General features: G+C 41.1%; 1 protein-coding gene across 1 annotated transcript in view; it reads left to right on the forward strand.

Annotated features, from left to right (window-relative positions):
* SFT2D2 (SFT2 domain containing 2) overlaps positions 1 to 23,979 on the forward strand; it is a 79,913-nt gene extending 55,934 nt beyond the window's left edge. Inside the window, exons 4-8 of the mRNA XM_069204151.1 lie at positions 2,843 to 2,924; positions 12,812 to 12,847; positions 19,132 to 19,190; positions 19,908 to 19,937; positions 21,645 to 23,979. Coding sequence (XP_069060252.1) covers positions 2,843 to 2,924; positions 12,812 to 12,847; positions 19,132 to 19,190; positions 19,908 to 19,937; positions 21,645 to 21,684 — 247 coding nt within the window. The 3' untranslated portion in view covers positions 21,685 to 23,979. The remainder of the gene's footprint in view (positions 1 to 2,842; positions 2,925 to 12,811; positions 12,848 to 19,131; positions 19,191 to 19,907; positions 19,938 to 21,644) is intronic.
* The last annotated feature ends 3,835 nt before the right edge of the window (positions 23,980 to 27,814 follow it).

The raw sequence follows: 27,814 nt of genomic DNA on the forward strand, positions 1-27,814 counted from the left end.
ATGGCACTGAATCACACACACACCCCCCCTCCTTTTTATGGAACGCTGCTGGCTCACCTCACTTTGCCAGCCCACACTGACTTCAAGGCTAGGCGCCTCATCTGCAAAGCCATCTTAATCATCAACACTGCCTACTGGAGAAGTGTGGCACAATGGTTAGGGTGGCAGACCCTGATGCAGAGATCTGCCCTGGGACCAGGGTTCAATTCCCACCTCGGTGGGTCTTGGGCTCAATTCCCTTGGACCAGCTAATTCTCGCCTCAGTTCCTAATCTAATTAATGGGTCCCACTCTGTCACTCTGGGCAATAGCTTGCTTAATCTCCACAACGGCCCTCCTCGCACTTGGATGCCTGGCTTCACCCTGGGGCTGTCCAGGAGTGGGCGCCTCACAGGGAAAAGCAACTAGGGGGTTCCACAGGGGTATGCGTACAGCACCTTGAGACCCTAACGGGTGAGTAGTGCGCTATACAAGTGTGAATTCATTGTCTATTGCCAAACCTTTAACCGGTACACCATCAGACCGGGGATGAAAAGAAAAAGTTTATAGGATGAAAGGAAAAGGATAATCTCATTAGTGTAGAAACATTTTAGCTGCTAGTGGGAAGGGGAGGCATTGGACTACCATATTTAGGTCCTGATTACAACTTTGGCGGAGGGGGTTAATCTGTCCCAAATTTGACAGATATACCGCCCGCCGTATTACGAGTCCATTATATCCTATGGAACTCGTAATACGGCGGGCGGTATATCTGTCACATTTGGGACGGATTAACCTCCTCCGCCAAAGTTGTAATCAGGCCCTTAGTGATCTAAAAAAAAAAAAAGCAGAGTTTTTAAGAAAAACTGCAAAATTATGATTGGATTCCCAAGAGAAGCCTATGTGGGTCAAAAAAGAGTGATTTTTAATAAAACCATACAGAAGGTTCTAGGTTTTATGAACTTACGTCTGTGCTTACCTTGACAAGGACAACTGAGCTTTATACATAGATAGAGGCCAAAATTACAACTCATGATGTTACAGTGTGGTGTTGGTGGTGGTGGGGTGAGTCAACAAGGGCAAAGGGAGGTTCCAAGGTGTTGTGATTTAGCGTTCCTTGAGGAGATGATGCAAGCACGTAAGGGGAGCCAGTAGAATTCCATCAGGGTGTAGGTGAGGTGATCCGATTTCTTCATGCCCTGCATGATGCATGCCACTACAGTGAGACTGCCTTTCATTTGGGCTAGTAGAGTCTGATCTGGAGCACGATGTTGCCTCCAACAGATGGAAAGTTCTAAAACAAAGGAAAGGTGTAACTTTTTTTATGCCTGAGCAGTGCTGTTTTTGTCTTACTGGTGATTTGTTCCTTATAGGATGCTGAGGGTGAATCTCAGTGACTTTGTATTGGTACATAGTTGTCAGTATAAGTTGAGGGGAAGGTAGTTCTTGGGTCAGTGAATCTTGAGGGCAGAGGAGCGTTTCATGTATACTTGTGTATCATCAGCATATGGTGAATTGTGACATGCTTCTGGTAGATAGAGTTGCCAGGAACTCCTTTTAGATGTTGAAGATGACCAGGGACAGAATGGAGCCTTGAGTACTACAGAATCAGTTCATGGTGGCTAGATTAGTAAGAGTACTAGTCAACGGCATAACCAGCAACCCTCAAATGAGATGTCAGGGTGTGAATGATAGTCAAGTGTTAAATAATGTTGAAGTTAATGGAGAGGTCACAAAATATCAGGAGGTAGAGATAGTCCTTTTCTCTGGTCAGTATGATACTCTCCTTTATTTGTATAGTGTATCAGCAACATTATTAGACAGTTATGCCTTAGAATAGTTGAGCAAAATGGATAGATTAAGAGAACCGAAGAGAAGAAGGCCTTGGCATTACATTTTAAAGAGTGCTATGATAATAACCTTTTACTGTAAACAATCACTGGAATTTCTGTGTAAAATGCACTCTAAGGTGGAAATCTAGAAGTTAAATTACATGATCTTAAATTCCACATTATTGCAATATTGCCGACCATAATACTGGGAGACCTTAATTATGATGGACTCCATCAGTTTTATGTGAAGTATTATATGTATACTTTGAAGGATGTCATGTTGGGTAGTCCTGCCTTTACCAGACTTTAAAATATTTGTGAAGCGAATAATTTCAACACATTTCTTATTACTGTTGTAATTCGTTTTTTATATCGTTGTTGGAGCTTACATTTCAGCATTAGTAAAACTCATGAGTAAATATTATTGAATATGAAATTTGAATCTGACAGCTGGTTTAACATTGTTAATCAGAAAAGGAATGATGCAATTCAGCTGTAATATATTGAAATCTACTTTTGTATGTCTAATATGGTTAGATATTTTGGATTGAAGAGTGTTAATGTTTATTTCATTGTTGATTCTGATTGGTTACAGTATAGGTAATTGGCAGACATGTGATATACTCTGTAGCTGTGCAGATTTAAAAAATGAAAGTGAAATGAGTCTATTTTGAAAAAACCCACAGAGGAGGGTGAAATGTTGACACGAGCAGCCACTACCCATCCACCAATTTGCACTTTATGGCCACATTTGCACCTGTCACTTTTTTTAAAAAATTAAAGCATTGTTGTGCCTTCTTGTTGAGGACATAACATGTGGTGATACTACACAGGACTGGGAGCGAGTCCCTGCAATCTGCTTGAGCTGTTGATATTTTTTGTGAGTATTCTTCCGTGATTACCTTGAGGATTGCTAAAATGTAGTGCTGTTAATGACCTGCATACAAACTCTTGATGCTTTGGAAATGTTGTATTTCGTATGCATGGAGGAATATTTGATGCTTGATCTAACGATTTTTTTTTTTTTTTTAGCACTGTGTTTCTTATGGGGCCTGTGAAACAATGTAAAAGAATGTTTGAACCAACTAGATTAATAGCTACAATCGTAATGCTAGTAAGTATCTGGCTATTTTAAATGGAAGATATGTTTTGCATTTTGCTTTTTTAATATGTAGTGTATCATTTAAACAACTATATCCCAGTCTGAGGTGACAAACATGGTAGGGAATATTAAGTAATACTCTGTATGACTGAATCCAAAAGCAAAGATCAACAAGCGAGGTCCTTCAAGGTAAAACTTCATTTTTAAACTAAATGCAGATCTCAAGTCATCTTTCAACATGAGAAATAACATGATTTAATTTCCAACCTTCGAAGTATATCTCGCTGAAATGCAGTTAAACACCGAGCCAAGAGTCTGAAAGCAATTTGGAAAGAGAAACCATTGGGATGTTTAGAGATGTGTGGCTTTTTTTTTTTTTGTTATTTTTTTTTTAACCACTGTCATTCTTTTATTTTGTACATGTTTTACAGATAATTTGTAATAAGTTATTAAGGACTGGCTCCGACCATCAGAATAAACCTTGTGTAAAAAATGAACGATCTCACAACCATTTGGGTATCACAGTAGAGCATACGTTACTCAAACAGTGTGGCTAAATGTGATAGGTTTCGTTTCCAGACTTTTAAACCTCTGCATGGTCTACTCCGCTCTCAGGATACTATAGGTTGTGACTAAGGGTCAGTTAGTCTGAGGGTTTTCAATGCACAGGGTTAAACTCAACCTAAACTCATTACATATTTTAACCCTTGAGTGCCTGCTGAGTTTTTGGATTCATGGACTCCACTCACTATTTTCCAGAAACCTAACATTTCTTTGAACCGTTCACTTCAAACTCCCAGTGGTTCACAATCTGCGAACCAGTTTAAGCGGGAATGTGCCAAAAAGTTATGAGCCACAAAGTTACCCAAGGCCATGATAGTTGTGGAGACAGACATATATTTATTTCAGACTCCACGTAGAAGAACCTGCTAGAGACTGCCTGCTGGCTGTCAATAAGAATAACGGAACAGCAATGTACATCAAAGGACACTAGGAACATGTGAGTCTTGAAAGGTTAAGTGCCAGAAAATTATTCACAGAGGACTAGTCATTCACCAGTCAGAATGCCTGTTTCAGTCATAGATCATGAAGCATGAGTCAACGCTAATAGTTCAATAATGTGTGGACTTGAGAAGACTACTGCACACGCCCTGGTCCACCAGAGAGATTGGTACTGACAGTAAGTAACTTTCATCTTTTGTTTGCTGGGGGTTTCAGGTGATATTTGGAGGCATTGTACCTTCTTAAAAGTTTAAAGTTCTAGTTAAATGTATCAATTTCTGCTGTGTGCAAAGTGTCATGGGGCTGCTTCCGGGTATGTACTTTGAAAAAATGTGTTCATTGGGGGTGCTTTGTGTCTGATTGTCTTTTGGATGGGTGTTCTGTATTTGGTGCGTGAAAGGTGTTTTTAATTATCTCTGGTATTTCAATCCTGCTATTTTGAACAAAATGTGCAGTGGAAAGATATCCTTGGAAGTAGTTATGCCAGAGTATGAGGGTCCCTGTAAATGGTTGAGTTATATTGTTGGTTGACACTGGGTCTGCTGATTTCTTCACTTGACTCAAAAGCCATCCCCTATACTGACATTTAGTCCACAATGAATAGGTTTTGGTTTATTTGATTTGGTTGTGGTGTTAATCCCCTTCCATCCTATAGAGAAAAAAACAGTAGCCAGCCTTTATCACTTTCGCACTGTGGTTGTACTGTTGTTGGTGTCTCTAAAATACTATGAACACTTAACTAATGATGGTGTAAAATGTCTCATGGGACATGTTCAGTGACCGCTCATAAATATTTGCAGTAGCATATTACAGAATGTAGTAGGCACTGCACGCGCACTTAAGGTCTCATTAGCCTGCCTATTCCTATCGAACATTATGCTTTTTCTTTATACACAATACATCAAGCAACTATTATTTCACTGGAACAAGTATCTCAAAAACATTTTTGGGTCTGGTCCACTGATGGCTCAAATGGTTTTCCAACTTTCATGTTTATTTCTAAAAATACAACTTAATAGACAAGTATGCTATAGTGGAATTTGACTCGAAGTTAAAAGTCGGGTGATCCTACAGAATACCAGAAGTAGCATTTGGTAATGGGTCAAGTCGCCTTCGCCTTTGGCTTTCTTTACAGTTGTATTCCTATTTTGTTAAGAGGAAACCGTTAGTTAATACCACTGTCAATAAAGTTCAATGACTTTATTTTCCCTTACAACTGAGAGGTGTCAACAATGTTGTTACCTGCTGGGACTAATTTGTAATTTTTGTTTAAAAGTTTTTACCTGGAACGTGTAATCCGAGGTTTTGTCAAGGCGGGGTGTGTTTTCATTAATTTGTTTAGACTGTGCTCTCCTTCCTTTCACTGTGTCAGAGAACAGACTGCTCTGACCCATCCCACACAGCATGGCAGCTCATATTTTTCAATACTGACCATCAAGAAGACATTGTGTTTTAATGTTTATCAAAAGGTTATACAAGTTCCAACCCGTTTCCATCGGCACCACCGCATTTTTCAGCATTACCACCCTCCAATAATTACCACCGTCGTTATTCCTGCTGCCACCCCTAACATCACTACTACTGTTACCATTATCAACACTATCACCATCTTTACCACCACATCAGTACCGTAGTCCCAACGGCTACCATCTTCACTACTATTGCCAACAATACCAGTACTGTTGGTATCATAACTGCAATCACTACAACTAACTCCAGCACTACGAAGCTCTCTCATGTTTCCGTATTTATGAACATTGTGTATTTGACTCTGTGTGTGTCTCATAGAGGGGGTGATCTAGGCACCTTTTGTGCGACACATGTTTACTGTAAATACTGATAAGACTAAATAATAAAAGCCCAGACATTAATTGTTTACCAATAGTTGTTACTTTTATACTTGTTAGTTTTGTATTCCATAGGTCAAGTGAATGTTGATTTGCTTATTAAATAATACATGCAAACAATAAAAATGCTTTATTCTACACCTTTTTACGCACTCATACACCAAACGATTCAAGACCTTGCCAGTGTTTCATCATCATCAAATCTTCATTAAGCGTAACCACTATAAAAGCACATAACCATTAAAAACAGACTATGGAATAAATAAGTAAAATGTACATAAAATTCATTCAATAACAGCACATTAGTCATGTTTCGGTCATATACAAGAACAGTGGGACCCCTTTGCAGTATTTACAACCCACATCACATTTATCTCACAGTTCTATTAGCAGGAGCTGTTTTATGGCAGCACCCTTCAGGGGGCTACCTTCTCTTTCTGAGCGTCCACATGTTCGGCAAGAAACGGGAGATGGCAAATACATCGGATTGGCTTGTATTACTTCTGAGGATCCTAATCACTGATCTATAATCCCTAACCCCAGGTTACGGCATAGTGACAAGATCCACTTCCTCCTGTACTTGTGGTAATACGGGCAGAAAATGACATCATGGTCAATAGATTCTGTCACCTGTGGACAGAAGGGACAATATGCATCTAACTATTTAGGAGTGCGCTGCCACAGCTGAATGTGCAGAAAATTCCAAATTGGTTCAGGAGCATTCGCATCCCCATTGGGGTTTTTGAAATTATAAGATTATCGTCTTCAAACAGGTCATTGTTATTGCATAACCCAAACTGGAGCACTAAATCATTGATCTATAAAAGAAAGTGTCAGGGCAAGTGGAGCCTGATAATGACATCAGCAAGATATTTTGGAACACCCATTTTCGTCATGACTTTACACAAGGACTCCCTTAGTATGAGGTCGAAAGGGAACCGAAGGTTCACAAAGTCTACATTTAGACTGCCTCCCCCAGAGATACACATTTCCAGTAAATTAATTGAAGGCAAAACATTTGATCAGTGGTGCTGATCCTGTCTGTGAAACCAGCTTGCAAGGGAGACAACGGGCTCACATCCTCCATCCAATCATGCAATCTATTCAACATAATCAGACAAAATATTTCTGGGATCTGTCAATCAGGCTAATGGGCCTATAGTTGGTGTGGAGCGAACTTGAGCCTTTTTAAAAAACAAAAAAATATGGATTATCTCTGCCCCAGCAGACACAAGCATAGGGGAGCCATCCTATCAAGGCATTAAAATACAGTTCAAAATAAGAGCACCTGCTATCCTTATCAGCCTCAAAAAGGTCCCCAGGGATCTTATCTAAAGGAGGAGCTTTATAGGTGTAATCCAATCAATTGCTTTGTTAATTTAGCTAGTGGAAATGGGTGTATCACACCTGGGCATAGTCTCCTAGGGGATACCAGCTAGAGTTTCTCCCCCCTCCCCCCCCCCCCCCAGGAACCAATATCTAAACTAGCTCACTTTAAGTGTGGACCACACCCTCAACATATAGAGACATAGCTGGATCCCTTCTAGTGGCAGGTATCCAAACGGGGTCACACTGAGAGTGGTCCACACCCTCATCATATGACTACAGCTTAAAAAAGTGGTAGTCTTAAACAGCCACACAGATTATTATTATTTTTTTTTTACATTTAGTACAGAGGCTTTGTAGGGGGACCTGGATTAATGAATTCAATTCCTGTTCCCGTCATTGATAGCATGGGTTAGGACGCTCCTCGCAGTTCTACATGGTTTAGTTTACCAAGATGCCACTTTAACTCTCTTTGGAAGGGATCTAGACTCAACCAGGAACAAATTCCTAAGGGAGGAGACTGTGAAGTTGTGTAACATTAATTCTCGCCAGGGAATCAGAAGGCAGAAGTCAGAAAGTTCACTCCACAGCCTGCACAGCTTCCAGGCCAGAAGCGAAAAACCTCATAAACCTGCTTCAGAATTGACAGGGAATCCACTGAGTTCCATTTTAGCCTAGGGGAATTGCTGGTGAGGGTGAGCCTCCTGTCAAAAGGTTCATTAAGTGAACTTGAAATGGTGGAACCCAACGATCTCAATGTGAGATTCAAGGCCTTATAGTCGCTGTCCCGGGATTACCTGCATGTCAATCGTTATAGGTCATTATCTAATGTCTAGCAAAATATAATCTATGAGGCTAGTTCTGTCCTGGTGATTAAAAGTGTGCCGCCCCTCTTTATCAGATATTGCTCCCCATTACAAGCTCGAAGGCCGTTATTCAGAGTAAGGGCATTTGCACTTAACCTTAGGGCAGCAGCTGTCCATTTCCTAATAGGCAGGTGATAGACCGCAGGAACTGACCATGGTTTGTCCTCTTTTCCAATCGTGGTGTCAGAGTCAATACTAAGTGGCTCAAAGTTACAATTAAAATCACCCATCACAATTTTTAAGTAACCAGCAGGGAAAGACCTCAGGTGGGCATTAATCATAACAATAATAGATAGTTCAGCTCTGCTACCCCCATGCCTACAGTGAATATTAAATATACAATAAGAATGCAGAATGACACACAGAACATCAGGGGAGGCCAGATCGCTAACTTTGGTTGTATACAGCAAGGTCGTTTTAATCGAAGTTACAGGCTCCCCCCCTTCACCCAAAGGACGGCCTTTCGCTGAAGAAGTTTCAGCCAGTTAAAGTTAGCAAATCCAGAATAGATTTGTGGAGACAAGGCCCTAGTCTCCTGAAACAGAAACATTTTGAATTTGTCAGCAAACTGGCACCAGTCTGGGCAGAATAATTTAGTCACAATACCAACAAGATTACAGGAGACAAGCTTTGTAAAAATGGTAGTGGGTCGTAGAGGCACCAGTAGATGTTAGACCATGAGGTTCATACAGTGAGCAGAGGAGACCAATAGCTACAAAGTGTGGCAAAGAGTTAATATAGGAGCCCGCTTTCACAGCCCCTTCTGTACCTGGTGCCTTGCCAACTTCCAGGGAAGGTGAACATCAGTCGTTGCTGTACAAGCCTGACCGAGGCAGCTTTTTGAGGTGGAGACAGAAAATTCCCAGGTACATTAAGCTTAGATAAGGGAAGCCCACAACCACCCATCTGCCAAGAAGGAACAGGTTTGTAGAAAAAATCCAAAGGGAACAATGTTGACCACTGCTCCCAACTTGCTGACCCTGATACCAGATTGAATTAAATGCTGAGCCAAACCCAGATATTTACATTTTAGGACAACACAGTCCCCTTCTACATGCCTTGCTGAGGGGCCAATCCACAAAACCCTCCTCACAAATAAAATGTCATTATACTTAGAAATGGTAAAGTCAGTACGCCGGGTGAGCCAATGGCAAGCTTTATTTTTAAGCTGCAGAGACGATTCCTCCCCAAAAGATGAAAGAGACAGAACTCCAGGCAAGATTGCCACATAAGGGCAGCAATCAGGGGCAATATTCAAATTAGGCTTGATGTGTGAGAGGCGATGCTGTCAAGTGAAAGTTTGGTGTTGCAAACTGGGTATAGAGTTAATGAGCCCTCCTTGACCTCGCTGACTATTGCCACGTAAACCACAGTTCAGAGTTTCTGCTCCCTGTGAAGACTGGGCTCGCTGTTGATAGTAGAAGGCATGCCCACAGGCGGTAAAGTCCTAGGGTTGGCAACACAACTTATGTCTCTGGGCCTGACCTAGTTAGTGGAAGATGGCTGGGCAGGGGACAGGGTGGGGAGGAGACTCGCTGCACCATCAAGTCATTGTGTCTAGCTGATCCAAAAGAGTTCTCTAGGGTATATATCCTTTCCAGCAAAGGAGCAATGCATGCATCCAAAATAGATTTAAACTTATTCGGAGCACATTCCTAATCAAAATTAGGTGCCTCAGAATCCCTCCCCCCCCCCCCCCCCCCCCCCCCAGTAGTGGTAGAAGATGTCAACTCTGGCTGCGATTAAATAGACCCAGCCAAATCTCAAGATCTGTCTGAGGGATGAACTGCAGACCTATATCTGGTATCTGGCTTCCTTGTTTCGTTGTTCTCTTCTTTTTGAAAGAGGGCCCTCAAACACTTTTATTAATATTGACAGGATTGCTTGGCAAAATAGATGAAGACGGAGGTGGGGCTTGCTCAATGTCAACAGTGGAGAGCAAGCAACCGCAATTAAAGGAGCCCACATCAGAAACACCAGGGGTTGGAGTTGCCAAACTAAATAAGGGATTGCTCAGCCCCATTTCAAGGTCTTGGGACAGGCGCCTCTCAGCCAAGTCAGTTTCCTTTGAAATTATTGCAACTGCGCGAGCCAAGAAGGAATCAAGATTCTGCAACTCTGCAGATTTGTGGCAACACTTTCTTTGTCCCTAGTTAACTCCCTTTAGCCTATTTTCCAACCAAAGACACGCAGGTAGCAGATACCAAATTGAATAAACAAACTTACCAAGAGACTCAACAGCACGTTGAGTCCAACAGCCAAGAGGGGTGGCCCAGCCTCTTCCAGGCGAAGATGGGGCTGGTCATGGCACAAGCGCATGCCCAGGCAAAGCCCAGCACAGCCAGGGCCACCAAAATACAGCTGACAAATATGGGCAGGGAAACTGTCTTTGCAGCAACCTGTGTTGTGGGTAACCGCCGCCGCCGCTTATGAGCACGTTGAATCAACTCCGGCCCCTTTTGAGCGCAAGGAGAGCTGGAAGAGGTAGTCCCACCCCAGCCAGGGCCACTCAAACCCAGCTGACCGAGATGGGGAAGGAAAGCCGCCTTTGAAGCAGTGTTTCATTATAGTTGCATTTCTTGTTATTTATACCCCTTCCCTATATACAAAATAACCGTTTCCTCTGTGACAGAATTCACGTCTCACAAGAAATCAGTGCACAAGACAAAGTTGTGGTTTTGTGGTGCTGTGCGTGAGCATGGTGACAGAAGGCCTTTTAGTAATTTATTGCAAGTAGTATTTCATGTTATTCTCTTATAAGATGCTACCTCTCTACCTAGTTTGCTATCATGACAACATTTTGCACAGTGATCTTATAGTATCATATTTATTGCGTGTAAGAGAGTGTACCTGCAAATTCTGATATCCCATTGTATTAAATTATCATCCAGATCGGAGTCCTTAGATAACGGGTACAGCCAAGTCCAATGGAATAACATCACCTCTTATTTATTTTGGTAAAAACCAAATATTGACATGTAATGATACCTTACGCTTTAGAATTCTATTCACTTGAAATAAAATCTGAGTGTAGTGTTATTTCTGTTTCTTTTGGTATTTGTAATTAGTGTTGGAAAATCATTATTTTTAAAAATAAAGAAAAGTGTGCATGGGCAGTAAAATAATTGTTAGTCCTCTTCACATCTTCTCTCAGTGTAGCTCCGTTTGCCAAAAATTGACAGTAGTGTTCTACATAGTACCTGCTTTTACAAATCTGCTTCCATTTACTATATTTCTTTTCCTTCTTTTTTTTTTTTTTTTTCAAACAAAAATACCTTTTTCGGGCCCCTAAATCTATCTATAAATAAATTCACCAATGGGTTTAAAACTGCTGCAACAGACTAGAAAGTAGCTAGCATTGGTAAAGCAAATGGATCTCTACTTGAACATTAGGGCTGAGCTCTTGGCTTTGCTGATGCTGGTTTGTAAAGCACAGTGAAAAATATAAAAAGAAAAATTCAGAATGGACAGCTGTGTCTAATACATATGTACCTGCAATTATCTCTGAATGTTTTGTCTTTGAGAAACACGTCAGGATGCCCATGAAGGCATGGGCAACCATTTCGAAATATTGTTTCTTTAAGTAAAAGCATTCCAAGATGGCTGTCAGAGTATGCACAAACATAATGAGATGGCACATGTATATGCCCCCCTTTTATTTTTTAGTTTGTTTTTGTTTAATTTATCCTTCAAACATGGCCGATGGCTATTTCTGAACTCTAAATTACGAAAAGTAAAGCACGGGGGCATAAACATAAAGGAGGGAGTCCCCTAACAGTATGCATCTCTTGGAGCCCCATTAAAAAAATGCAAAACATAAAAATAAAAAGTTGGGTGGGGCAGGGGAGCACCAGATGGACGTGGGTGTATGAAATAGGCGAAGGGAAGAGGTAGAAAAGGAACAGAGTAACTTGTGGAGCAACAAAATGCAATGAATAAACTGTTGGGTGGACAAAAAGCAATGAAATGTACCACAAAACAAGAACAAAAGGGAGAGTGAGGAAAGAGCACATCCCCTCCCATTGAATGCTGAAAGAAAAAGAAATAAGTGGTTCCTTATTGTAAACAGTGAAGCTATATAGTCTGAAACATTATGCACACTTGTGCACCAGTGGAGGGACAAAAACAAGAAGTGGAAGGAACAAGCTAGGAAAGATTGGGAAGGCTACCAGACAGTGATGGGCAACGGCTGCACAAATCCATGTACCGGTATTGTACACAGTAGGACTTTCAATTATAGACTGCTGTTGCTTGGCAAGACTTATAAATCCTAACATTTATAGAAATAGAGCATGTTTTCTTTCACCCTCTATTAACTCATCCCAAAAAATAAGAAGTTCAGTCCATATTGCATTTAACACTCTAGCATAAGCAGTGTTCAGGTTTGATGTGTTGTGTTACCGGTACTACCACTGATTTTAGCACTTCTCCAATGTCCTAACTGTGAGTATGTTTTACCAAGTGGACAAAGGTGGCATTCCTCGGTTTCAATACCTACGGCTGTTTCAACTTTCATTGTTGCAATGCTACCAATCATAATTTTGGTAATCGAGCCACAAGGGTAATTCGGAGAATTCGTAAATGTTGTTTTTTTTTGTGGTCAAACACACACTTGTTCACAGTACAACTCATCAGTGGATTGTAAAGGAATTCAAGAGATGTGGTAACTAATTCTTATTAATGTCAATAATTTAGTTTTTTGACTGGAGGATCGTTTAGAGGTGAAGGTATTATCACTAGTAGATTTATGCATGCATTAAATTGACAGATGAAAATCCCACTCTACTGCTCTCTCTCTCTCTTTGGGGAGAGTGAGAAAATATACACATTTAATGTATTTTTGTTTTTCCCTTTCTAGTTGTGTCTTGGGTTAACCCTGTGTGCTGCATTCTGGGTAAGCACCATTTCTCTTTAATACATTTACATTTCTGCCTGTAAAATCTCCCTTTACACCTGATACAGACTATAGAAACACTACTATCTGCTTACGCCTCTCTTTTTAAAGTCATCCTTTTTGTAAATAACACAAATATGCAACATTTATTGGTGAAGTACTGTAACCTTTCTTCAGCATGACATTTAACCAAAGAAGCATCTAAACAATGTTTAAGCGTTATGCTATAGCACAGTAGCAGTATTACATCCTCTGGTGAATCATTTAGAGGTCAGTCTGGGGTAATGGATCCTCCATAAGGGTTAACTATAGATTTAGTGACCGTTGTTATTCCTTTATCCGTTCACAGGTCACTAGCATATACATATGAAGACCTCACATGTATCCAGAAATGCTTGATTTAAATGAACTATTATGACCTTCAAAGAGCATGCCTTATCCCGGAGCGTAATAGTAGATACTTTCATGTGCCCTTTTGCGGCATGCCTGCGAAGGGGAGAGGTGCGGGCTAGCCTCTTTCACATGATCTGGTCCTACCTCCTGCTATATGCTTTCTGGGAGGAGGTTACAAGAGCAATTGTGCTTGTATTCGAGAAGGAAATTCATTGCTTCCTTGGCCACTGCCTCCTAAGCTGGTTTCCACATACTTCCAAAATCACAAGCAAATACCAAGACTTGACATATATGCTGGCAAAGGAGAAATCACAGAGAACTGGAAATCACTTTGAGGTCCTGAATACCTGATTGGCGTAGGGAACTGAAAAATGGGCAGACTTTGAAGGGAGAGTGCTGCTACATGAAGCGAGAAGAGGGATTGGCACTGGTGGATAGCCTCAAAGTCACCGAACCAGATTCCCTTATTGGCTTACCAGTGGGATCACCTGGGTCAGCCATGCACTAGAACACTACACTCCAGCGATAACACAGGCACTGACTTCACCCTTAGGATTGATACATTGACAGAGACCACACGGGCTATGTGAACACTCCCTATGCCACTAGTTACACGATTGGTATTGAATAATACTAATATACCATTTGTGCAACTTGCACTGTGGGGTAAGACAGTAAGTGTTATAGTTAAAGGTAAGTTGAGTCCATTGGGGTAATAACTGTGTGTTTCAGGTGACATCTATTGAACCAGTGTAATTGTATGACATCGCTGGATGGGAAGCCAAAGCTCCCATGATGTAAGAGATGTAAAACCCAATAAAAATGTTTTAAAAAAGATGGACACGACTTTAAGCTTGACTCATCTCTCATTTGTCTCTGAGTGGTCATCCTTGGTGTAGTTAGTTTATCATGCTATACTGCTTCCTTCGAATCCTTGAAACCATCCGTCAAAAAGGGTACACTTGTGGGCAATCAGTGTGGCCAGTCACAGAAATCTAACTGTGCCAGGGTGGTGAAGTTAAATAACTGAACAAGAAATGCAGGGGGTGGGCATCTACCTGGATCAGAAGGACCATTAGCAGAATCCCAGGCACATCACTCCTGAAGGAGTTTAGTGGGATGTAAAATTCTAGGAAGTCAAGAGGAGCATATTAAGTGTATGCATCTGACAGGCATGCATTGCAGTCAGATGCATCTTATAGTCTGACTCATAGCCTGGAGCCCAGTGATATGTATCTGGTTACAACTATAAAATCCCAGATTTCAGAGGTTATTTCACATTCTGTGCCCAAGGGAATCTGGCCTGTGATTACTTCCTTTTTATGCCTCTACTGTATCCTGGTGTAAAGCAACAAAACCCTTTTCCTGCAGTCAGTAGCTCAAACATTTGTACGGAACGACCAGGGAGTAATCATGAGGTGTTAGAAATATGAACATACTTTGTGTGCCCCGGAGCCTGTAGTAGCAAATACCGGTTAATGTGGTCTTATAAGTGAAAAACAATGACCCATCTTTGTTGTCACCAAGTTCATGACAAGGAAAATGTTGAACAGACTGCCTTGATGGTGAGTGTTCAGGCTCGCAGTAAATACCTGTATATTAGTTTCACCAATCAGAATCCACTGATTTGTAAGTGCATGCTTTGGAAGTGAGCAAAGAGTGCTTCAGGACCACATGAGTGACCACATCCTTTATATAAATGGAATGACAATTGTTTATTTTCATTGGAGTTTTCAAAATACATTACAAAAGGTGGCTGAAGTGATTTAAAGCAGTAATCTCTCACATTTTGGACTATTGAGCAAATAATTAACAGATCAGGATCCTGTGCTGAATATCATTTTTGCTAGCTTTAGAACTCTGGGCGCTTAAATACTGCTGACCAGTGCTAAAGTGCTTTTTCTATCTGTCTAAATGGTATTCGTGATTGGTTTATCTGTGATTGGCATATTTGGTTTACCAGTAAGTTCCTAGTATATTGCACCAGGAGTGGCCAGGGCCTGTAAATCAAATGCTGCTACTGGGCCTGCAGCACTGATTGTGCCAACCTCATGAGTAGCCATGCAAACATGTTTCAAAACTGCTCCTGCAATGTCTGTGTGGGCAGTTTTAAACTGCCATTACGACTTGGAAAGTGCAGCCACTTGCCAAGCCCAAACCTTCCCTTTTGGTACATATACATCACACCTAAAGTACTAAAGTAGGCCCAAGGCAGCCCCGTGGGCAGGGTGCAGTGTACTTAAAAGGTAGGAAATGCACTGGTGTGTTTTACATGTCCTTATAGTCAAATACTGCTAATTCAATTTTTCACTACTTCATGGCCTATGTTTCCCATAGGGTAACATGGGGATTGCCTTGAAATAACTTTTAAGTGTACTTTCCTATTGGGAGCAGATGGAGGCATGGAGTTTGGGGTCTCTGAACTCGCAATTTAAAAATGCATCTTTTGGTGAAATTGGTTTTTAAAATGTAAGTTTGAAAATGCCACTTTTAAAAAGTGGACATTTTCTTGCTTAACTATTCTGTGCCTCTGCCTGGCTGTGGCATACACGTCTGGGTCAGGATGACAGTTGGGCTGATTGTGAATTCACTCTAGACAGTCCCACAAAGGGAGCTGAGGTGTGTCCTGCATATCCTGATGGCCCATCATCAGGTTGATAAATCTTCCTGAGCCAGAGTGGGGGGAGGAGCTGACATTTGAACCTGAATAGGGCTGTGCCTTTCCACACACAAAGCAGTCTCCAGCCCCCCTGGAGGTTGTCTGGGGCCATAGCAGGAAAGGCAAGGTCTTGTGCACTACAAAGACTTTTCTTTGCCTGCTTCAAAGGTAGAAATGGGTATAAGTACTGGACCTCTGACCCCACAAAGTTATAATCCTTCTGGACTGAGGACATTCTGCCAGGAAGAAGAGCTGGATGCTGTAGTAGGGACTACCGTTCTGCCTGTTGCTTGGCTGCGCTGGCCTGCTGCTTCTGTCCTGGGAGTGAAAAGACAGGACTTTGCTTTCTACATCCTCCTTCCAAATGGTCTTCAGGGGCTTAGACTGAGCTTGTCTCCTGTTATAAAGTCTCAGGGACATCAAAGACTTCATCTGCCAGCACCTGGGTTCTCTTGCTGAGAGTCCAGACTTGTCAAGTGGAGCCAGATCCAATTCCTGGGCCCTTGGAAGTGAGTTGTGGTGCAACCAAGAAGAAACCAAGCATATCAACTCCAGTGCAACTTCGGATCCGGTGTTGCTGTCCAACTCCGTGCTGCTGCGTGCACTGGAGCCGTGGTCCCTGCTGAGTGCAATGACTGCGACCGATGCCATCGGCCTGACGCTGCCCAACGCTCCAGAGTCCCGCCACAGTGTGACTCCTGAGTGCTGTTTCACCAACGTCTGTGACACCCAGCTCCGCCACAGCAACTATGGCCTCAGGGTGTGATCGCAACACCACAAAGTTGACTCCTAGCATCTTGATCTGCTGGGTTCATAGACCCTGCCTTGTCATAAGGCAGGGTGTGCCTGCCTTGTCATGCCTCTCCTCTCATGCCACTTCACCTCCCTGGCAACCATAAGGAACCAACACCTCACCTCCCCTGCCTAACAGTAGGGGACCCGCGCCTCACCTCCCCAGTAGCAGTAACGGCCCAACGCTTCACCAATGCCTACGATGCCTAACCTCCCTGACTCCATGCAACATCTTTGTTTCCTCGTTTTCCAAGGTATTGTACCTTGGGTCTGAGCGACTCTGTGACCAGCCCACACTCCCTCAGGAGTGATGTCGGACTGTTCGGAACGACTCTGTCAAGATGCAATGATAGCCCCAGTTGGAGCTATTGTGTTTCTAAGCGCTATACTACGATTTAATATTTGAAAATTCGTAACTTTACTTGTGTATTTATTTTTGGTCATTTTGGTCATGCTTTACTCAGATAAATATTGGCTATTTTTCTAAACTGGTGTGGAGTGTGTTTGTTGTGTGTTTGTTGTGTGTTTGTTGTGTGTTTGTTGTGTGTTTGTTGTGTGTTTGTTGTGTGTGTGTGTGTGTGTGTGTGTGTGTGTGTGTGTGTGTGTGTAAATACTTTACACATTGCCTCTGAGATAAGCCTGATTGCTCGTGCCAAGCTACCAAGGGGGTAAGCAGGGGTTTCCTTAGCTGTGTGACTCCCTTACCACTTCTAGAGTGAGGGTCACTATTTGGACAGGGTGCAGGCTATTGCCAACTAGAGGCCCCATTTCTAACAATCTGCAATGAATTAGAAATTCAAAGATGATTGGCCGAGGAGTCATTTTATGCCCTCAAGTTTCTGGCATCTGCAGAACAAAGATGCATACTTGGAACTGAGCAATCTGATCAGTGAGTTACGAGGGCGAGTTTGCTATTTAACATCCTCTATTGCAGAAAAAATAGAGTGCCTGTGTAAAAATCCCTGATGCCAAAGAGTATGAGAATGGATCACAAATGAGCAAATCATGCACCCAACATAAAATCTAAATTTTGCACCTGAGATCCGCAGATCCAAATGAGGACAAATGGATCCCTTATATTCTCATCAGCCCCTCTGATCCCAGAAACTACGAAGACCACGATGTTGGATTAGATAACATTGATGCAGATATGCAGAAATCACAATATTGTAAAACTTCTGTTTTTTGTAAAAAAAAAAAAAAAAAAAAAAAAAAAAGAGTTCCTCAGTACACCATGAGCAGTAAGTGCAGAGACCGGGTGCAGGAGTCAGTTTGTTCTAAAATTTGCCAGGGGCTAAAGTGTATCATTAAGAGGAAAAAACTGTTGAATCAAAGAAAAGTTTCAGTTCCAGGGACAGTATGGTAATGATCAACAATCTAAAACCAGCTGAAATTCACCACGTAGCTGAGTAGTGAAAGCATAAATCCTCTCTTGTGAACTGCTCATGAATTGATATGTCATGTATAGTTGCTTGAATACTTCACCCAGCATACAGTGAACATAGCCTGAAAAAATACGGTCATTTTGTTTGGCAAAAGGGTGTTGAGCATGGGGTTTGGTGCGTAGCTTGCACCCAAAGAACTCATACAGAGGTATTAATAGAACTGCTTGACCAAACTCCATACCCTGTACCCTTGGATGCATGAATGTAATTGAAGGCCAAATCCACCATGTAATGGAAGTATGGGGTGGTGAATGTTGGTCTTGGCCTAAAGCCATGCACAATAAATGCTGGGATAGGAGCCTGGAGCTAAGCCCATAGCTCAGTGGTCACTGCTCAGATAGTTACCAGCCTTAACACCTTTTCACCATAATCAGCAAGCATGTGTGAGGCAGTCTGGCCACACCCACGATGCTGCAGAAGCTAAACGCTGCGCCCAGTGGATTCTGGGGTGTGGAGCTAGTATACTCCTTCAGCAATGTTAATGAGAACCCCAAAGTTGATATGACACCCACAGTGATTTTACCTAGTTTGTGAGGTCTTGAGCAGTGCATTTGAGAATTTATAAATGTGTTACTCACATTCATAACTTTCCCAAATTTCAGTGGGGTTTTACATTTTGTATGTTATGGATCCTAACTGAAATGTCCCTTCTAAGTAAAAAAATAACTTTAACAATTTGGATTAGTTCCCATGTGAATATTACATACATTTTTCTCAGTAGATATTTGTAGCTTTTGTATTCTGTCTCTCGTGGGCCTCCCTCTGAACATGTGGTGAAAGGGTAAAGTTCATAGCCCTCCAGTAGCCCTGTACTTATCTGGATAAAATAAGATGCAGAAATGTTTAAGCTATGCAAGCCTTTTCAGATCTCATGTCCTCTTATTGTTGTCTGAGCTGGCTGATGAATATAAAAGAACGCATAGTTCGTCTACAAGATCTGTTCTGTTTTTGTTTAAACCTGTAACTAAAAGTTTTTTCTTTTTTCTTTGTCCTAGTGGAAAAACAAAGGACTTGCATTAATATTCTGCCTGTGTCAATTTCTTGCCATGACGTGGTATGTGACCTATTTAAATAAAATAGTTCATGAAATTGTGTGAATGATGTGCAGACAAATGTTTGTGCATTTGCTCGCCTTGAAGATAGGTGACTTCCTAGATTAGGTACTTATAATAGTAAATGTCATGGAAGTCTCAACATTGAATAGCATTCAGGTTAATAACTTTTCAAATGAGCACAGAGGTAACGTGCAGCTCACAAATAACCTTGCTTCAACTATTGGTTTGTCTTCATGTTGCCATAGCCATTATAAAGAAGGATTGTATTACCAGAAGAATTTAAGCCTCAAGGATTTCATGATTTGTAATATATTGCTTAGCCAACCCTATGCTAAATGTGTGTGACAGCTGGAAGTTACTGGTGATCGATGATAAATATATTGGCTTTATTGAAATCTGTTTTTCTGGCTGATTTTGACTTGAATTGTGGCAGCAGAGTTTATCAACTACTTCCCACCAACTTCTAACTGTAGTTAAAACATATCCAGTTATGTAGAGTTCTGTAATTATGCATCCAGTCCCCGTTCTGAAGATTAGTACACTTAGGGTAGTCTGGGGGATATTGTTATTGAATTTATGCAAACCTCACGGGTGTAAAGAGCCAAATGCTATAAAGTTGCATACACCACACAGTTGTTGTTTTTACAGAGCCATGATCCAAAAAAAGTCTTGGTAATTTGACTCCCATCGGTTGACTTGTTTTCTTTTGCTTTTAGGTACAGCCTTTCATTCATACCATTTGCAAGGTAAGCAGCTTTAATTCCAATATGTTGTCATCAGTTGTATGTCAGAAGATGTTATTCCTTAGCTTATGTGTGATATAATGTCCTTAGAAAGTTAAACCCAAGGTTCAGTGGGGCAAGCAAAGTGCCTGACCACCCCCTTGAATGGTGGCAAAACATTTATGCGCTGCATAGTCTTAAACCTTATTAAACATTTTTTTTTTTTAAGTTCATATTATTTACCATATTTATAGAGTTAGTTGATCACTGTGGATTCCTAGAAACCTTATCAGGCTTCCTGCCTGAGCAGTAACTTAGCTGCAACTTTGATGTGGCTAAGAACTACAAAACATTTGCCTAAAACCTTTTCAATAGGGAGAATCTGCTCAAGTGAGTACTAGGGCAGGCGTGTGATTGCTGCTGGATTTTGATTCCAGGGCTATGGGTTTGCCAGTACATGCCAATACTATGCTTATTTGAGTACTAAACCGAAATCTGGACTATTGAGATCCAACTATGTGAGGTTTCGGCTGCCCAGAGACTTTACAGTCATTGAAATTAAATCTCCCTTCTGCTTCTCGTGTTTTTATTCTACTTAGAGTTTGCTGTCCCTTGTTGGTTAGCACATCAGCCTCATTTTGTCCCCTTTACAAATAGTTATTTCTTCACGCCAGGACTAGCTAAGTGTCAGTTGGTGTGGCATAAATCTTGCAACTCAACATATTGTTTGTTCTAGCAATGCATAGGATTTGTTGGACTTCATAGAGAAAATTGTTAGACTACTGAGCAAAGTTAGAAAAAAGACTCCAAAACAGTTCAGTTCTATTTGTAATGATTTAGCTACTCTAATTTCAAGGCATCTTCTTGCTATTGAATGTGATTTACCTTTTTCTCACTTGAAATTAATTTATATTGTTTTTCTTTTTCATATTAATTCTTTCTGTTTTTACTGTTACCTCTCACTTTTTACGTTTAAAATAATTTCTGATTGTTTTCACTCCCAGTATGTTTCCGCCTAATATTTATTGTTGTTTGAGGGTTTAGATCGTAGACGTAAAATATAGAAATAGTTTTGTCCTGGAGTTGATTTTTCAATTAAAAAGGCAGTATTTTGGGTCTGGTAATGTAGGCTCTCGTTACGAGTGTGGCGTTCCAACCACCGCATGGCAACCCCAACGGTCCGACTGCCAGGGAACTGCCAGCTCCACCAGGATCTTGGATCCTGCTAGTGTGGCGGTGGCAGAGACCCTAATCCGCCAGGGCAGCGCTGCAAGCGGCACTGCCTTGCGGATTACACTCTCGTTCTCCGCCAGCCTTCTCATAGTGGTAAAACCTCCATAAAAAGGCTGGCAGAGAACAGGTGCAGGGGGCCACAGGGGAGCCCATGAACTGCCCATGCACTTGGCATGGGCAGTAGAGGGGCCCCCCTGCCCAGCACTGTTGCAATTGTCACTGTCTGCTTTGTACACTGCTTGGTGCAGCATTGCAGATTTCAAGCCGGAGACAATGCTGTAGCCTGTTTCCCTGTAGGCCAGCGGGCAGGAACCTAGGTTTCTTCCCGCTAATCTAGCGGGAAACTCTTAATGACTCCGGTACGGAGGTCACCGTATAGATGTCACCCAAGTACTCTTCTTGTCATTTTATTCAACGCTTTTGCAAAGCTTTTTTTATGTGCAGATAAACATCAGTAATTTACAATATCCAATATTTTTAATTGTCTCCTCTTTATAGAGATGCAGCGAAGAAGTGTTTTTCTACGTGTTTGTCATGAATGCTGCCCTGGAAGTCACTGGGAATTGTACCAAAATATTGTCCTTATTTAACATTGTAGATTTGTATGAAAGTTCCTAATTCCTGAAGCGTGCCTTCCTGCACATGGAACAATGATGCTAACATAGAACTGTGTGCTCTAACATCTGCCTTATTTATTGACATCTAGCAGCAGTACTAGAATGGCTTTTTTGCCTTGATATGCGCATACACGCTTTTGGACCACTTTGTAACAACTCTGGGTGGATCATCTGTAATGTTTACTGAATCAAAGTTTTTTTTACCCATTGTGTTACACTCTGTGTCAAGCTAGCTTTCACTTTATGGATAAGTTGAATTGAAGCATTGGCAACGCCTTCATCTGGATCAAGGTATTTTCGCTACCTGAAAGAAATCTATTGCTGAAATATTCCATTACTTTTACATAGACCTAATAAAAGGTTAGTGCTGGTGCTTCGTAGGAGGTGGTGCCAGATTACTCTTAAAAATCATAAACGGTATTTTATCAGTGTATTTGGCTTGCTCCATTTCGGAAAATTCTATTTTGCATTGGGTGCTAAAAATACTGGCACCAATCCTATTTAAGATTAGTTTGAATAGATCCGAAGTTGCTAGCATTGTTTGGAAAGATGCTACTGCAATGTTTAAATAAAATAGTGTCGTCGAATATGATTTGGGTTTAGAGGTAGAGCAATGTAAGTAATCTTTACGGTTATGAACGCTTCTGTTCCACTATAACATTCCATATTTTCACGTATGTATTCCAGGTAACATTGCCTTTTAGGGCGTGCCGTGCCAATTTCATGCCTTGTCCTGTATAAACAGTTAGTCTCAGGTCTTTGAAATGGATCTATCCCATTTTGTGCTGAACAGATTATTAAGCAAAATGTATCAGTTGTGTTTATTTCTGCATAAATGAGAAAGTAGCCTCTTGTATTTTCTTACTTAAAATGCCAGCATTTTTTTATGCATTTTTAAATATGAAATTGAAGAAAATATGAAAATGAAAAAAGAAGCCTATGAAGCAAATGTGACCCTACCCCAATACCTGTAAATACAGATGAATGTGTAGGTATTCCAGAATACTTTAAAAACATGTTTTATCTTTGCAATGAACAGAAGTTTGGTTTTAATTTGGGTTTGGCGAAGTTTGTTTTCTTTAGGGGACTAATGGGATTTATATGGGGTTGTAAACAAATGCCTTTTTCTCTAATCATGAGTTCTGGTTGCATGAGGAGGTGTCCGGGAAGACCCAGTACCCCACACCCCTTTTCCTGATAAACACACATATGCCTCATTTATTTGTGCACAAATAGTGAGGGCTTCGAGCCTGCTTGCATATGAGAGAAAAACACATGAATTCTTCACAAATCAAATCTCTGCCTTGTAACCAAACGTGTCAGCCCAAAGTGGTGGCTCCTTATGCCCCAGTTCCACAATGCATTTCTGCACATTGATATACATTCATTGCAAATGTTACATGAATCAGTTCATGGAGTGTGCTTTAATGCTTCAGGTGTATTTTTGCCCTAGCAAACGGCATAATGTAGAAACAGAAGTAATGAAAAGGGTATGATTAATAGAAAGTCTATGGGGAAGAGCAAGGGAGAGAATGCCTCCTCTGCCTCCCAGCTGCCAACATAAACCCTCTGCCACTCAAAGGGCGTGGCTGTAACATGCTTTTAGCCCTTTCCCAACTCTACCCTGACCATGTGTGTCATTCAACTAGGTAATTTTAATAACTGTTATTTACTGTACTTCTATGTGCTGCCTTAAGAAATACTTTATAAAAACACGGTTTCTTTGTTATTGTTCTTGATACAGCAGACATGCTCCTAATGTGAAAAGGGCTAAACAGAAGTGCCAATGAGATGTTCTGCATAAAATGTTATATGTTGCACAACACCCAAAATCATCGATAGGACCAGAAATCCAGCCTCTTCTCATCTGATCTTTTTGTTTCCCTGATCATGTGTTCCTCTTTTGGTCAATACCAAGGCTACCATCTTCCTCATTTTAAATGCTCACGACTACAAATAAGGATGGCAATGTGGGTTTCTCTGCATTAATAAAGTGGATTAATGGGGGCGACCCTAAAGAGCACAGATTAGGAAAACAGGGTAATACTGAATTTGTCCCAAAATATATCAGTTGCACTATTTCACCTTCATGACTGGAGCAACTACTCGACATAGCTACTAACAAATTCTCTTTGTTTGGAGTCCTTCACTGCATGCTCTTGGTTTGTCATCTGGGAAAGGCAGAAAGGTTGCTATTAAAATATAATTGTCTGGAATTGCCGTTGTGTGGTGTTTATTTAATATATTGTCTTATTTGAACTAGTTATGATTTTTGTAACTATGTAAAACACATTTGATGTGGGTGTTTAGCATGAGTGAACTGCAAAGCATAACTGTGGACTGGGAATAAAAAGTACGAAGCAATCTTTTTTTTTTTCCAAGAGTAATATAGCTCTGGGGATTAATGTAAATTCCACAGAGATCTATAAGTAGAAGCCAACAGATTCATATTACTTCAAGAGATCTGTGGTATTTCAGATTTGCTAAGAAGAGTATAAACAGGACCACCAGACTTCTGCAATTCTGCAACTGCAGTCTTTTTAAATGTAAAAATGGATTTGCCCCATTTGACACATAATCCATCATCTGCTGCTTAATCTGCAGATTTTAACAAAATAAAAGTTGGTTCTAGCTCGGACTTGTCAAAAGTTATGAAAAACATGGCAAAATTGTTGGGGGTTCATTTTAGCACCTTCCTTGTGCATACTTATTTTAGCTTTGGCCTGTGCCCTTCTACCTAGTTACATGCTTTATTCATTTTAATTCATGTTAACATGGCTTGCTTTTAGCAGGGATGTCTTATTTTTCTAATTAGTTGGTATTCTGCAAAAGTGTTGATGTTAGTTTCTTTGCACCGCATTTCACGCTTTGCCTCTGCTCAAGGCTGTACCTGAAAGTTTATCTAGTAATGCCACCCCAAGAGTGTGGAGCAGCCTTTGACATTTACCCGAATTATCATATCAGGCATGTTCTCTAAATACACTATATTTTATTATAAAAACACCACACAGGCCAAAGGAGGTTAGAGATGTCATTCTAGCCAGAGGAGCCATCCTATGCTGTGTGCCACAGCACTGCGACTTTGCTGACCTCAGCCCTGTTTCTAAAGCCAAACAAGGAACGGGCAGACTCCTGTTTTCAGGCATGGGGACAGGTGTTTCTTCCAGGGAATAGAACAGGCAGAAAGGGCTATCCCTGCTGTGCTCTTATGTAGATGCTAAGAAGTGTAGGCAGGAATTTGTAGACAGATAATCATTGCACGAGGCTGGGACTTTTCATTTGTTTCTCTCTGTTAGTTACAATCAGCACTGTGGTATGTTTAATCCTTCTAATAATCACAGCTCACTTTTTTATCGTAGAATGCAGTTCTTTCAAAAATACACTGAAAACTGTCCGGCATCTCTTTCTTTACCTTAATTGTGTGAGACTTGTGCAAATGAGAGAAATGGGTGAGATCTGCCAACCACGAGTTTCCTGAGGAGTCAGAGTGTCATGTGGTCAAGGCTGCCAAAAAGTCGCCTTTACTTCCTAGAATTTGGTGAGGTGCTGCTAGCTAACCAAAATGGTTAGGTTGACAGTTACCAACCAGTGAGGGAAAAGACTTAGTCATCCACATATGTTGGGGCTGCTGCCTGAGAAGCAGCAGTCTTACCCCCATGGTAATAGTCCTACGACTACATGTGTCCATGGGCAGTGGAAGGTATTTCGCAAGGGTTAACTGATCATCTTTCATTTGCTTATTTCTGTATTTGGTTGTTAAATTGATACTACTGAGGTGAAATATTTGCTTAGGCTGTAATACCATGTGACAAAATGGCAAAATAATGAGGTAATACTGTCAAGAAATGTGCCCCATTATGTTGCATAATTTGCCTTTTTTTGCTGCATAATTAGTAAATTCCGCTACATAAGTTGGTGCTTCCCTCCTGCTTAATTGCTGTTCCTGAGTATAATTAGTTTAGTTGACAATGACACATCTCCTGTTATGATACAGTGCTGCAAGATTTGTGTTGGCAAATGTTTAATTAAAAACAATTGACAAAGCCAGAAATTTGGCCTTTAGTAAAATCAAATATTCTGTTGTTGCCCTTGTGGTCCTTGGTTTTGAACCCAAGTCTTCCTCTAGATTCTCATGCTTTACATTATTCCACCATTTGGTGACTGGGTCTCCGAAGTGTTTAAAACTTAAAAAGTTTTGAGTGGACCTTGACTAAGATGGAATTATATGACCTGGACCGTAATACCACAATGCTCCAAAATTTGTCTTCCATATAAATTGTTTTTTTCAGAGATGCATCTGAGTTAGAGGCATAAACAGATTGCACCCACCACTAAGGTTGTTAGAGCTGATAATCCTCTACCTGTCACATAGCAGAAGTAAGAAAATGGTTTACTGGGATGAATGGTAGTCCACCACAAGTCAACAAGTCATTAACATTTTAGGTCCAGGCAGAGGATTCAGTAATGTAAACTTGAGCTAAACCCATTGTAGCTATGGCATAGAGCAAACCGGTTTAACTCACAGGAGATGTGTAATGCAATTTAAAGTAACAAAACCGCTAAAAAGTCAAAAACATAAACCAATAAAAAGTGCCTCTCTAATTTATGAAGAGAGAAAAATGTAATAAATAAAAGGACCCCAAATAAACTAAGCTCCGGTAATGGTAATTGGGGATATGATTCCTTAAAGATTCAAGATAAAAAACATCAAGAAAAAGTAAAGTGCCAAAAAAAAAGTATTGTTCACATGATCGGGACCTAGTATGACTTCAGGCTAAAAACGATAAAAAACGCAGGTGAGATACACCAAGCAGGATCGTCCCAGTCAGGCATTTTACTGTAAGATATTGGGGGTATTCGGTGAGTGGGTTAAATACTTACCTTAAGTAATAATCACAGTCCTTCTCAGGGTGAACCACTAAAGTTACTAAATTAACCTGAGCTCAACCATCTGGTAGCTATGATACCAAGATGGGAGGTTTAACTAGGAAGCAATGTGTCTTTATGTTTACCAGGCCATTAAAATTCCAAACACAACACAATTAAAATCCCAAACCAATTTTGTAAAGTAGAGAATATTAAAAATAAAAAAAAAGGAAATATCAAATCCAATAAGGAAAACCAGAGATATGACTTTTAAAAATTTGAAATCCATAAATAGTGCCAAAAAAGCACCAACTACTGGCTTCTGGTTGCACTTGACCAGTACGTAGGCACAAAAAGCTGACCGTGATGGCGCGCAACTTGGATACTGAAATGAGGTGTGACCTGGTCTGAAGTTTTATCTTCTGACTTAGTCCCTGAAGTGGAAGTCAAGAATCCCCAGCAGGGCAAGAGGGCTCCAAACGGCCAGATACCTTCTCCACAAGGTCCTGCTGAATAGGATTCAGCTGTGGAAAAGCTCCAAGCAAGAGTAAGCTGAATCTATGGCCCACCAGTAACGCATCTTAGTTTGATCAGGTTGGCAGGTCGGTCCCAGTCCTCCAGAGGTCTTTGGAGCTAAACGTTTGAGTCCCAGGTTCCAGGAATAATAGCACTCTTTGACACTTGCCAAGGATCCAAGACCTTAGTTAAAGCACTTGAGGGTTTTAGGGGTCAAGAGTCACACAAGCAGCATGGTCCACGGCAGGGCCAAATGGAACTGGTCAGCTTGGCAATTGCAGAACAAGGCTTCTTGTAGTTTGTTGTGTCCTTTTAGTTTGAGAGCAGGTCCAGCCTTCTCGGCTTTTCTCAGGTTAAAGACAGCAGGTCCAGTCCTCTTCCCTTCTTCCACAAGTCCATAAAGTGTTCTGGAGAGGGTACTGATGATGCCACATTTATGCATTGCACCAGCCTATGCTTGTGGGAAACTCTTGGTCACATGCTAACCAATGAGGTAAATGTCCCCCCGTGGCAGTTCTACGCACTTTTGCAGTATTTGCTGTGTTCATTACTGGAAACAATTCCATAGTGCCCTTCTGTACCTCAAACCAAGATGGCAGAACCTTTTTTCTCCTGTGCAGATCTGCAATGCCCACTCCAGAGGTGTGGCCAAAGAAACAAGCAGCCCAG

This window comes from Pleurodeles waltl, chromosome 8, assembly GCF_031143425.1.
Source record: "Pleurodeles waltl isolate 20211129_DDA chromosome 8, aPleWal1.hap1.20221129, whole genome shotgun sequence".
Classification (NCBI taxonomy): Eukaryota; Metazoa; Chordata; class Amphibia; order Caudata; family Salamandridae; genus Pleurodeles; species Pleurodeles waltl.